The sequence below is a fragment of the Mus caroli genome, chromosome 9 (genome assembly GCF_900094665.2).
Source record: "Mus caroli chromosome 9, CAROLI_EIJ_v1.1, whole genome shotgun sequence".
Classification (NCBI taxonomy): domain Eukaryota; kingdom Metazoa; phylum Chordata; class Mammalia; order Rodentia; family Muridae; genus Mus; species Mus caroli.
Genome location: NC_034578.1, coordinates 22,835,134 through 22,848,198, shown reverse-complemented (window position 1 = coordinate 22,848,198; position 13,065 = coordinate 22,835,134). Strand labels below are relative to the sequence as shown.

Here is a 13,065-nt window from a genome sequence, read left to right as displayed (position 1 = left end):
ACGGCTGATCCTCCTTGAGCAGCACAGGGTCCCTAGGATGAGTAGGCTGAAAGCTCATTGCTGTTTGGGAATCTGGGTGGTTCCTGGGAATGGGCAAATAGCAGTCATTTACATTTGTCATTGGCTTTGTAGCAACTGAGATGAAGGTGGTCTCATTTCCCTTTGAAGTGCGTGGTAGTACATTCCCAGTGGGTGTTCCACGAGGAAGGAAGATGTCACACTGGGCATTACATAGCACTGGAGACAACAGATTCTTAAGTGTTTACTCTGTCAGACCCTTGACAGTGTTGGAGCCCAGCTGTCTTAACTCTGATGTTCCATTTTGACCAGTTGTGCAAGTAGAGGCAACTGTCATTTCTGCTGTATAGTGAAATGGGGCCCAGAAGAGCAGATAATTAAAGGTTCATTTATATTTAGCTTGAGGTTGGCCTTTCTCAGTAGAATAGCTGCCCTCATTTTGTTCCTCGTTAGGCTGTGCTAGGACCTATAAAATGTGTCCCTGGATTCTCTGGTCTCCAAGTGAAAGCTTCCGATGCATTCAGAAGTAAACTGGCGACTGAGAACAGGGTCCAGGATGAGTTGTCCTCATCCATTTTTAGGCCACTCTACTGCAGATCACTACTGCAGTGGAGATGCATGCTGCGGCATAAATTGACCAGTTTCAAGGGAGGGATACTGTTGGAGAGATAGCTCCGTGGTTAGGAGCACTTACTGCTTCGGTAGAGACATGAGTTTGGGGCCTAGCACTCAAATCAGGTAGCTAATAATAATAATAATCAGAATAACTCCAGCTTTCTTCTGGCTGCCCCAGATAGCTGAGCATACATGGTTTGGGTTTTGGTTTTGGTTTTTTGAGACAGGGTTTTTCTGTGTAGCCCTGGCTGTCCTGGAACTCACTTTGTAGACCAGGCTGGCCTCGAACTCAGAAATCTGCCTGCCTCTGCCTCCCGAGTGCTGGGATTAAAGGAGTGCGCCACCACGCCCGGCAGAAAAAGTTTTTAAAGAAAAAGAAACCCAGTACTTTAACTGACTTATTGGGTCACACCTCTAATTCCAGCACTTGGAAGGCTGACGGGAGTTGGGGGTGGGGATTGCTGTGCAAAGTTCAAAGCCAGGCAGAACTATATAAAGATCACATTTCAATTCAACAAGGCTTCCCCCCACCCGGCCCCCATCAAACAAGGCACATTGCACCTTGGTGCCTAATGGTTTCTCTGTGCTGTTCTGCGGCTTTCACTGCTTTCTGCAATGGGAGGGTATGTTCAGAAAGCATACACACTGGAATGGGGCTGGATAATCTTATTTACTCCAGGAAACTACTGAGAAGCCAGGTGTAACACCTCAAAGGGCAGAAGCCTTTGCTCCGTGTCCCTTGCCTTGCTCAGCTGGAGTCTGACCTGCTGCGGCCAGAGTGGGTGCTGTAGGACAGTGCGGTGCATCTTGGTGCCTCTTGTGTCCCTTGCCCTCATCTTTGCCTCTCCCCTTACAGGTGAGTCCATCCCCATCAGGCTCTTCCTGGCAGGGTATGAGCTCACACCCACCATGCGCGACATAAATAAGAAGTTCTCTGTGCGCTATTACCTCAACTTGGTGCTGATAGATGAGGAGGAACGGCGCTACTTCAAGCAGCAGGTGGGTGCCTCCTCCAGGACCCTGCGTCCCCGTGGGCACAACACAGGAAGGCCACCGTTCCCACAGAGGGCCTTCTTAATACTTAAAACAAAATGCTAAAAGAAAGTCAAGCCTTTATCCTTGTTACTTTATTAAGAAGTAGCAACATAGACTACCTTGGCCCCTCCAGCAGGAGTGCAAATTCCCAGTTGATACCCAGGAGCTGCTTTCTCAGGCCTAACCCCACTCTTGTGGCTCACACAGGGGCTTGGGTATTAGCAGCCAGTGCTTTGGTGAGAGATGAACAAAGGAGGTTATTCTTGGTGGAGATTCCCTGGGACCAAGGTGGGAACCCCTGAGAAAAGCATCCCCGAGCCTCTCTCAAGTACCGTATTGCCCCTTCTTCCAACTCTGTAGGAAGTGGTGTTGTGGCGGAAGGGTGACATCGTACGGAAGAGCATGTCCCACCAGGCAGCCATTGCCTCACAGCGCTTCGAGGGCACAACCTCCCTGGGTGAGGTGCGGACCCCTGGTCAACTGTCTGACAACAACAGCAGGCAGTAGGCCCCTGGGGCCAAGAAGTTGCTGGGCTTCCACCACAGAACCCCCATCTGCCAAATACCAGCCACTGCGGGAGGGGGAGGATGGTGTGAGGTTCAACTGGCTGTTACTTGCAACCTTGGAAACAAATCATGTTTTTTACTTAAATTTTTTTCTCTGAAGAACCTAAGGGGCTTGGGTTGGGCAGCAGTCTCCCCGGGATTCTGCAGCCTTAGGTAGGGATAAAGAGAGGAAACATTCTGGAAGCTAATCTCTTCCTTGGGAATGAGCTGTGTGTCAAGGCTGTCTCAAGCCTTAAAGCAGAGTTGAGAGCACACATCCTTGGCTCCAGGTTCTCTGGGCTTCCTGATACAGAAGCTGAGTGTGTCCCTGCCACCAGGGCTTATGTCTTATACTCCCTGTGACTGTTCTGAGATAGTGACAGAAGTGGTTGGGCCTGTCTCATCTAAGTTGGAAGAACACTCAAGATCAGGAAGCTACCTCTCTGGGTGTCCGGGACGTGGTGCTCTCGAGTTTCTACAGTCACCTCTGGCCTCTCACTACTGGGACCAGACACTTCTCTTCTCCATCTTCTCTAGCTTGTCAGGAACTATACAGGAGCAGAAGCCTAAGGAAGGGTCTGTGTCTGACTGTCCTCTTACTTGTGAGAAACAGGCACAGAGAAGCCCTGATGCGGTGTCACACATGGATGGCAAGGGACTGAGCTAGGTCTCCTGAAGGGGAAAAAGAAACATCAGGCAAGGCAACTGTCTGCCTTCACCACATGACTCCACTTGGCAACCCAATGTCTGGGTTGTTGTAGGGAATTATTTTAAGTTATCCAACAAGCCCTAAGCAGAGGGTCTGTTTCCTTTAGCCTAGATCCTAGAAGAGGCTGGGCTCCACTTGCCTCCTAAAGCAGTTTGTCATGCTCCTTGTCTTCTGCTTGACTTCTGGAACTGGGCTTTGTTTCAAGCATGTATAAGTTTTGTCCTTACTCCCACCCAAACCCTTTCATCCCACCATCTACAAATTAGGGGAGGAAGGACCTCTGCACAGGGCTCTGCCTGTGTGACTAGAGTAATTCTGCTTGCCAAATGACCTCTATCTTCACCAATTCACTGACTCAAGTTTAGGACCACTATTTTGTTTTGTTTTGAATTTAAAAGCAAAATAGGACAACTGTGGTGGATGTTGTTATACTAGAGAAGAGGCAGTTCTTCCTCCTGCTCTGTGCTTGGCCTGCAAGTAGAAAAGGGGTTGACTGTCTTTCTACCTTGTCTGGAAATGACTAGAATTACCATCTCCTGTTGGCTGCCCTCCCCTGTCTTAGAAAGATCAAGCGGACCTGATGTTCAACAAGTAGTGTTCGCTGGTCTGTGTTCTTTGTAATTTGGAAAGTAAAGGATTTTTTCCTGTGTCATCTTTCAGTTCATGTAGAAAATGGGACTTTTGCAATCTCTGGCTTTGACAGGGCGGGCCGTTGGATGTACCACAGCTGAGGAAAGTAAAGTTTTCTCCATGCCCAACCCCAGGTTTAGGTGTGACATACAATCCCCATGGGAACAGGTTCACCCATCCAGCTGTCCTTGGCTATCAAGGCTGGGCCCTAGCATATGAGGGAGTTGGGTTCTGGGCTCTTGCCCTTTTCAGGATATGAGACTAGACTCTGCTGTGCCTCCTTTTAATATCTCATTAAAAAGCATTTGTCAATTTCTCTGCCTCCCAGCCGACAACACAAAATCATTTTCCAACTTTGCTAATATCATAAGCCTTTCTTCTGGGAGAACTAGAAGGTAGAATATGCTGTTTCTCTCAGGAGCTGTGCACAAGCCAAGTATGTTTTCTCTGCCTCTGCCCCCCTCCCCGTTCTCTTTTCTCTGCCAACTGTGAAAGTATGGGAAGGTTCCCATCCCCATCCTTTAAGGTTCCCGAACCTGGAGTGCATAGGTACTAAACCAAGCAGTGCAACTTGTAATTAAGAAGCTGCAGTGTTTACATGTTTCTTAATGTGTTGTCTTTTCAATGGCTGTATTTTAAAAGAACATTTGTTTTAATGATGTCTCTAATTAAAGGAAGCCCTATGGCTTTGGAGGCATTGTGCCCGTGATCCACCAGATTCTGTGGTCTTTCCTTCTTAACACTGTCTCATCTCTGACACAGTATGCAGCATGCCTTTAACACTGCCTTCTTTTCCAGTGGATGGTAAACAGTAACGAGCACTGTACTAAACACCCATTATAGGCAAACATGGCCCAGTTCAGGTTTGTCTGGCAATTTGCCTGAAACCCCATTTTCCACCTTGGTGGGACAATGAAGACTAAAAGTAGCATGGAAAGATCAAGACGTAGGTTTACTGAGTGTTCAAAGACCAAGAGACTCAGTCCTACACTTTGCTGTTTACTGTGTACTACAGAGGTAGGGGCAGGTGAAAGTAGAGGTGCCTACATCTTCTAGTTGACCAAAGGAAGCAGGCTGGGCTATGACACCTCCAGTGGAGGATCCTTCTACACACAACACAGGTTTAGAAGAAAACACTTCCAACCTTGTCATTAAATCTTTTATTAGGAAAATGGACAAACCACCCGTGCACACAACCCCAGGTGGATACAGCAAGCTTTCTCCTTCTGTCTCATAAAATCTTGGCTTGTTCACTCCATCAGTAGAGCCTTCTGATTAACTTGGTTCTGTTTCCTCCAGGCTCAAAATAAAATCAAACTCTTCTACAAAAAAAGGGGGTTGAGGGTGAGACTGAGGTGTTTATCATGTCCTGCATAGGGAAGTTGAAGGGCAGCTCCTGCAGGGGCAGCTGTGTATTAAAAAACTGGAACAGCTGGTACTGGGTATATAACAGTGAACAATGTAGCACATAGCCTTCCTTGTGGGTGGCTCAGGTGAGGGCACCAACTCTCCATGTTAGGTCTTACCTTGAGTCAGAGGCTGAACTGAAAGTCTCTGGCGGGTGAAGAGAGTCATGCTTTTTAAGGGGCCGCCAATAGCTTTGTGGGCTTGGTGATAGGTTTTAAGCTCATCCAGAGGGATGAAGCGCTTCATCATTCGAACAAACTGTACATCCACCTATTTGACAGCATTTGAAGGGAACAGAAACATGTTCAGCCAAACTGTCCAGTTTTAAGGGGTGGGCCCACTATGTTGCCTAGTCTGTCCTTAAATTCCTGTTGCTGAATCAATTTTCAAGCCTCAGCCCACCGAGTAGCTAAGACAACATACAGTCTTGCTTCTGTGCACACCCAGAGTTTTTGCTATTTGCAGGAGGTGCCTGGTATTGGGGCTGCCAATATTCTAATATCCCAATTCAGCAAAACTTCATGTAGCTGAGAGCTGGGCTGTGCTCCTTGACCTAACAGTACCCCACATCCTTTTCCTCCTTTTGTCCACTCTGCCCTATGAAACAAGAACAGTTATTACCATCGACCATTTAGGGTTGTCCTCTTTGCTGGATGGATCATAATGGGGATTACTTTTCTCAAACTGTGTATGGTCTGGGTAAGCCTCCTTTACTATCTGAAAATAAAAACATCCAAATCCAGTCATTTTAAATCCCTGCCCAAGTTTTTTGTTTTGTTTTGTTTTGTTTTAATTAAAGATTTATTTATTTTTATGAGTGCATTGTTGCTGTCTTCAGACACACCAGAAGAGGGCATCAGATCCCATCACAGATGGCTGTGAGCCACCATATGGTTTCTGGGAACTGAACTCGGGACCTCTAGAAGGAACAGCCTGTGCTCTTAACTGCTGAGCCATCTCACCAGCCCCCCTGCCCAAATTTTAATATGCATCTAACTCAAACTTCCCCGCCTCCCCATTCTAATCATTTTCCCTTGCCATGGAGACAGCTGGTACTCTGGAAATAACAACCTAAGGGAACAACAAGCTAGGAAGGAAAGCCGAATTTTTCCAAGGTTTCACAGTCATGTTCTAAAACTCAATGATAAGTTACTGTTAGAAACAGGTTTTTATTTTCTCCCAACTCCACAGTTTTATCCTGAAACTCTTAGTGAAGAGGAGCTACTTGATGGAAACCTCAGCTAGTGACAAGCAGTAGTAGGGCCTGAAATGACAGCCTTCCTATTCTAATCTCTGTCACACAGGTGATGGTCAGGGCACTTTTCCTCACTGGCTGTGACAGGCCGAGTGAGGTCGTTGTTGCCTATTTAAGCTGTAGGCCTTTCACAAATCCCTAAAGGGAAGAATCCAGGCTCAGATGTGTGCGTCTAACCTTCATAAGTCCAACGATGCCAGGCTGTTTGCAGTTGCTATGGTAGAAGAAGGCTTCATCCTCCAATTTCATGGCCCTGAGGAAGTTCCGAGCCTGTGTCAAAGAAGAAACAAGGGCTACCCACTTAACAGCTGGGAAGAAAGCAAGTTTGTTTTTATTCGATGTTTATTTCTGTTTTGCAGCTTCTCTCCATTCATAACGAAATCTGTTCCTTTGTTCAGAGTCCTAGCCTTGTTCCAGGACACTAGCCAGAACCAAGCTACTTGCAGACTGCATGCTGTCACACTGATTATGATATTTCTGAAAACATTTTCAGATACAGTTCAGGGAAAAGCAGTATTGGCTAAAAGGCCCTGCTCCTGCAGACTGTGATGGAGGAGGCAGGCATGTATCCTAGTGTTGTTGGCTTCAGGGTTCCTGCCCTCATTTCCTTACCTGATAGTTGCGGACACCATCCCAGCAAGCTGTCTGCTTGGGCTGTGCTTTGAGATCCTCGATGCTGAACTAGGCAAAAGAAAATCAAGTCATTCATTACTAAAAGGTCATTGGCCAATCAGTAAGCTTCTATGGAAACAAGAAGTTCTCTCCTTAATCCTGAAAAGTGCTGCGGGCTGTAAAGGAGCTAGGTAGGTTACTGGAAACCAGTTCCAGGGAGTCACTGGTGTTGAATGTGTAAGTAGCCTTGGGTTTTGCATTGTGAGCTTTGCTAATTAATTTAGTTGAATAGATAATCAGGATAATAAAAGTCTGCTGGTTCCCTGTGTTTCACTTATTAAAGTATCATAATTCTCTAATATTTCTATTTTTCTCAAGCTAGTACTAAAATTAGCTAATCTTCACTACCTGAATACATGGCCACACTTGTCAGGGAGACATCTGGGAGCATGGCAAGCAGTAAGAAAAATCCACCAACCAAGGAGGGCCAGGTGTGGGGGTGCACTCCTGTCATTCCAGCCCTCATAAACCTGAATGCAAGGAGGATCTTAAATTCAAGGGGCAACCTGGGCTACTTCAAAAGTTAAGAGGCCAGCTTGGGCTACATAGTTAGATCGTCTTAAAACCACGTAACAGCAAAATCAAACTAAGATTGACACTGGAAAACTGAACCAAATGCCTGATTTTATAAATAAAGTTTTACCTTTTAATGTATTCTGTGTGGCCACTTTCTTGTTACAGGGACAGAGCTGCAACACAGCCTATAAAAACCCATAAACCTCTCTGGCTGTTTGCAGAAAGTCTGCCAACCCTTGCTTAGATAGGAAATCAGCAAAACATACAGGCTGGGCATACTTAATCTTCCCTCATATATTACATTCTAACTGCAGTCCTCCCTGCCCCAGATCCACCCCACCTCTGCCGCCCCTCAGAAAAGAACGGGCTTCCCAGGGATATCAAGCAAACGCAGCTTAACAAGGTATAATAAGACCAGGACATTCCTACTCTTAAGATCTGAAATCCAAAATACTCTAGAATATTCTACATTCAAAAAGTCTTGTATTTTATTAAAGTATTTAGATTGGGGGCAGTGCCTAGGGATATTCACATTTAAAATCTAGAACACTTCTGGCCCCAAGAATTCTGGATAAGGGCTAATCAACCTTAAGTTATTGACAGTAATGTCAACTCCATTTTTAACCGTTTCCTTAGAGAGAAGCTGGTGTCTGAATTCTGTGATAAACCACATTCGCTGTTCTTTTAGTAGCAGTTATTTGTGTGTATGATGTGTGGGAGGATGTGTGGTCAGAGCAAGGCTCTCCCTTCACAATGGGTTCCAGATCATCGGACTTGTACAGTAAGTTCCTTAACCTACCTACCTACCCATCTCACCAGCATGACTGAATACAGGTCTAGCCTCACCTTCATGTCTATACCTTTCTCTAGCCGGCTTTCTGGCTCTGACTTCATCAGCCAGTAGTTGCTTAAATCCGTGCCACCATTTTTAAAGGTTGTCATCTTCTCAAGGCTGGAGTTCTCTAGCTTGACTGATGTACTTTCTGAGTTTTCAGTTTTAGTACGTTTCCCGGAGAGCTTCTTCCTGTCTGCGGTAGGAAAGCAAAGGAAGACATTTGTCATCATGCTGGGAGGCAGTGTCCCATTGTGAAAAAAACTTTAGTCCTGTCAATGCCTAAACTCACAGCTCCGACTATAAAACATTAGCTGCAGCACCACAGTCCCATAGAGAAGTAACTTCACCTCTAGAAAGACTGCACAATATATGCATGTCAGGGGCTCAAAAATGACATCCTCTTGACTCAACACAACCACTGAAACCATCAACTGCATCTACCTGTGCTGGGCCCACTCAAGGTTGGTCCTATCAACAGTTACTTAGGAATGGGGGAGGAACTCAGGGGGCACTAGCTCGACGCTAAAATTGTTGGCTACTGACATTTTCCAGGAGAGGGGCAATCATTGGAGTTTTGTAGCCACTGCTGAGCCCACCAGCCTCTAATAGACAGCTCTGAACCCATGGCTTCATAGATAGTTAAACTCAGTAGGTCACAAAGCACAACGAATAGATGAGTGTGAAGTTTGCAGGCAAGAGGTGTAGGATATAGTAGAGAGATAGGAGGTGAGGGAAGACTGTTCTTGGGGCTCCATACATAGCTCTGCTTAAGATTCCAGAAACTTTGGGTTCAATTCCCAGTACTGACATGGCTCACAAGTGTCTGTATCTCCAGTCCCAAGGGATGCAGCATTCCCTGGCCTCTGCAGGTATTCAATGAACATGGTACATAGACATACATGCAGGTAAAACGTTCATACATATGAAACAAAAAATAAACACTAAAACCTTTTAAAAGCTGCTGGGGTTGCCGGGCAGTGGTGGTGCATGCCTTTAATCCCAGCACCTGGGAGGCAGAGGCAGGCAGATTTCCGAGTTTGAGGCCAGCCTGGTCCTACAGAGTGAGTTCCAGGACAGCCAGGGCTACACAGAGAAAAAACCCTGTCTCGAAAACCAAAAAAAAAAAAAAAAAAAAAAAAGCTGCTGGGTGGTAGTGCTGCACGCCTTCAATCCCAACACTTAGGAGGCAGAAGCAGGCATGGATTGTTGAGTTTGAGTCCAGCCTAGTCTACAGAGTGAGTTCTAAGACAGCCTGAGCTACACAGAGAAATCCTATCCCAAAAACCTAATCAACCAACCAAAAAACAAGATTTACTTAAAAAAGAAAAGGTTTGTTTGCATTCTGTACATTTATGAAATTGTAAAATTTAATTAATAAAAGAGAATACATTTTTAAAGGATATCTTCTAGATTACTCAATGAGACAAAGGGACCCTTGTAGAGTTAAGATAAGAATATTGGTAGTAATAAGTGTGCCCCACCTCAGTTCTGTGCCTTTAATAAGGCTATTCTTTCCAATGAGGAAATGAAGTACTATTTGAAATTGTTTCAATGATTATTTCACACAACTAGGACTTAGGAAATAAGTCTCATCATAAATGTTTAGAAAAACTAACCATTATAATCATTATCAAGTGAAGCTTGAAAGAAGTTTAATCAGGACCATGTAGACATGGTTTAAAAAAAAAAAAAAAACCCACCTAGATTTTTCTTTGCTCCAATGGTGGAGCCTGAGCCCATTGTTTTACCTATGCTAGACCCAGAATCTATCACTAAGCTATAGTCCTACCCCGGTTTTGTTTTGTTTTTATGTTGAGACAGAGTCTCACTGAGTTTTCAAGGCTGGCCTTCAGCTCACTCTGTAGTCTAGACAAGCCATAACTTACAAATCTCCACCTCCTGGTTGGCTTGGTTTATAGGTCTTTAACATCAGGCCTGATTTCCTCACTTGCCAAGTTATAAAGATTGAACTTGGAGCCTCAAATATGTGCTTTACCACTGAGCTACATCTCCAACCCTGGAAACTGGCTTTTACTACGTGAATAAAAAAATGTGCCTGAGACAGCAATCACTCAACAAACACAGTGGGTCCTAACCTTAGTTTGGCAAATCAACATGACATATGAGGTGTTCTGTCCTTCTGAACAATGTGCTGCTGATTGCAATCCAGTCACGTAGAACATAGCTATGAGTTCAGTCCCAACTGTCACTTGAGTCTGTCTGAACCTACACTTTACTGCCTCAGATTTTAGTTTGCAACTATATCAGTCTATTAAATATCGTTATGGATGCCTGCCACTCTGATTAGCACATCTTAGCACGATTTCCCAGCTGTCTTAAGAACAAGCATACTTATACTCATAGATTAGTGCCTTGTCAAGATCAGTGAGGCTTCCTCAAGGCAGCAGACGGGAGGGGATACAGAAACCCATAACCAAACATTTTGTTGAGAGTCTAAATTTGGAGGTTTCCTGCCCCAGAGCAAGGGGGACCCTGAGGAAGAGGGGCCAATAGATTCTAAAAGTCAGGATGAAGGACACCAGGAGAACAGTGGCCTACTGATTCAATTAAGCCGGGCTCATATGGGCTCAGAGACTGAAGCAGCATGGACAGGGCCTGCCTGGGTCTGCAGCAGGTCCTCTGTGTATGCTCTGCTGTTAGCCCAGTGTTTCTGTTGGACTCCTAACCGTGGAAGGGGGTGTATCTGACTCTTCCCCGCTCTTGGGACTTTTCCCGTCCTGTCACATGCACTGCCTTGTCCAGCCTCGGTGTGAGAGCTGCCCTGTCTTACTTGGTTATCTCTGGGAAGGGAGAGGAAGGGGGAGTGGATGGGTAGGGGAGTGGGGGTGCTGGAGGAGTGGAGGGAGGGGAAACAGTGTTTTTGAGACATAGTGAATGAGGAAGAATCTATTTTCAATAAAAAACAAAACAAAACAGGCATATATGTGTGGTTAAATAGCCACAAAATGTTGAAACCTGTCATTCCTAAAAGAGGCCCTTTCTGCCTGCCACTGCTTAATTTCTGAATTCATTTTTGTGAATGAAAAAACATGTTTTCTGAGTTCTAGGATTTTGCTAGTAGAAAGCTTTCCCATTCTTTTAAGACTGGGCTCAAATTCTGCTTCCCTCTCGAGGGAAGCCGTCCCTGTGATCCCTCCTCTCCCCTGCTGTCACAAAGCTGTCTTCTGGACCTTTCACTCAAGGTCCTGAAGTGAAGTGAGTTTAAGATTTTAAGCTGGGCGTGTTGGCTCATGTAAGAGCCTTGCTACAAATTCAAGCCCAGATTAGGCTACAGGCTCACAACAGGAAAGGGGCTTAACATAAAATTGAGCAAGCATTAAGAGGCCAGACATTGTGTCAGTAGGTAAAGACACTTCCAAGCCAAAAGAGCTGACTTTATCCCCTCAGGCACAGATGGTAAAAGAATCCCCTCCTCTGCACCAACGTCAGGGCCAGGGCACACACACACACACACACATAAAACCTGATAAAACACAAGATAAGGACCACAGAGAAGCCCTAGAGCATTAGGCTTGTAAGCATAGCTGCAACAGCTATGTCTAGGATTTTGGTAGCCTCTGAAGTCACATTGTTCAGGAAATTTAAGGGTAAGTATAAATGGTTTTGGTGATTTAAAAAAACCTATAACCAAAGCACTTGGGAGTGGGGACAGAAAGATCAGGAATTCAGGTCATCCTCAGATACTTAGCAATTCCAAATTGACAGGTTGAGAAGATAAAGACCTAGGAAAAGAAAACTGTGTGTGTGAAAGGTGGGGTCTCCTGTGGTCCAGGCTGGCCTCAAACTCTACGGAGTCAATGAAGATCTTGAATCCTGATCTCCCTTTGATTTCTAGCTTTCAGCTTTTTTATATTTCACATGAAATCATGCATGAGTTTCTGTGCCTGGCTTATTGCATTCAATGATAAAAGCAAAGGGTTGGCGAGGTGGCTTAGTTGGTAAAGGCAATTTATTTTTTTTACAAAGCCTAAGGACCTGAGTTCAATCCCTGAGATTCGCACAGTGGAAATGGGGGATTGATTCCTTCAAGTTATCCTCTGATCAGTGTGTGTGTTCCCACATACTGTACAAAAGTAAATAAATGTAATTTTTAAAAGTCTCTTTTCACTTATGTTGTAAAGGTTACACACACACATTGGAGAGAGGGTCCTGCTTATGTAGTACTCACATAGTACCAGGCTGGTCTTAAACCCAAGGCAATCCCCTAGCCTCAGTCTCCCACATGCGTATATGTATGCAGTGCTTCATTGCACTATTCTTTGATTGGACATTTGTAGAAGGGACTGAAAGTGGAATTTCTGGCAGAAAGAGTAAAGAAGACGATAAGCAACAACCCCCAAAGTCTCCAAACCAGGGAGTGGAAAAAGGAAATAAAGCACGCCCTACAAGACCACGTTCTTTACCTGCTGCCTTTTGCAGCGTTGGTGCAGCTCACCTGGACCAGCAGTCCCAGTCTGCCTCTTCCGGGGTCTCGGCATGGCCTCTCTGTAGGAGGCTGAAGCTAGCCGGACGGATAAGAAGCAGCTCTTGTCTTCCAAAACCTGCACGGTGCAAGATGGAGCAAGAAAGCATAAAGGGCCTGGGACTTATGAAGAAAAGTCATGATTAAGCCATTCTAATCCCTCTCTCATTATCTGCGCCCTTTCCTTCTCTCGTAATCTACCTCTAAACTCTCCTGAGTCCCTCCCTAATTCGGCTTTACCCACCTAAAGTAAACACACCACCTAAACTGAAGCACTGCCAGGCTAATCTTCTGGGAGCCTTGAGGCGACTGGCGTGCTCGGACCGGCTTAGCAGAAGACGCGTC

The 13,065-nt window shown here is 45.4% G+C and overlaps 2 protein-coding genes across 4 annotated transcripts in view; one reads left to right on the top strand and one right to left on the bottom strand.

The window, feature by feature from the left end:
* Positions 1-7,540, top strand: part of Vps26b (VPS26, retromer complex component B) — a 25,337-nt gene extending 17,797 nt beyond the window's left edge. Inside the window, exons 5-6 of the mRNA XM_021171429.2 lie at positions 1,490-1,632; positions 2,029-7,540. Of these exons, the coding sequence (XP_021027088.1) occupies positions 1,490-1,632; positions 2,029-2,175 (290 nt within the window). The 3' untranslated portion in view covers positions 2,176-7,540. The remainder of the gene's footprint in view (positions 1-1,489; positions 1,633-2,028) is intronic.
* Positions 4,698-13,065, bottom strand: Thyn1 (thymocyte nuclear protein 1). Of its 3 annotated transcripts, none has more exons than XM_021171430.2 (8): positions 12,965-13,065; positions 12,694-12,799; positions 8,249-8,430; positions 6,827-6,895; positions 6,392-6,484; positions 5,581-5,676; positions 5,079-5,229; positions 4,698-4,874 (listed from the first exon to the last, which is right to left on the bottom strand). In XM_021171430.2, exons 2-8 carry the CDS (start codon positions 12,734-12,736, stop codon positions 4,828-4,830), a joined length of 681 nt encoding a protein of 226 aa, XP_021027089.1. In that variant the 5' UTR covers positions 12,737-12,799; positions 12,965-13,065; the 3' UTR covers positions 4,698-4,827. The 3 variants fall into 3 exon arrangements, with proteins under 3 accessions (XP_021027089.1, XP_021027090.1, XP_029337168.1); XM_021171431.2 differs by having other exon boundaries at positions 12,983-13,057; XM_029481308.1 differs by lacking the exon at positions 12,965-13,065 and having other exon boundaries at positions 4,783-4,874; positions 12,662-12,750.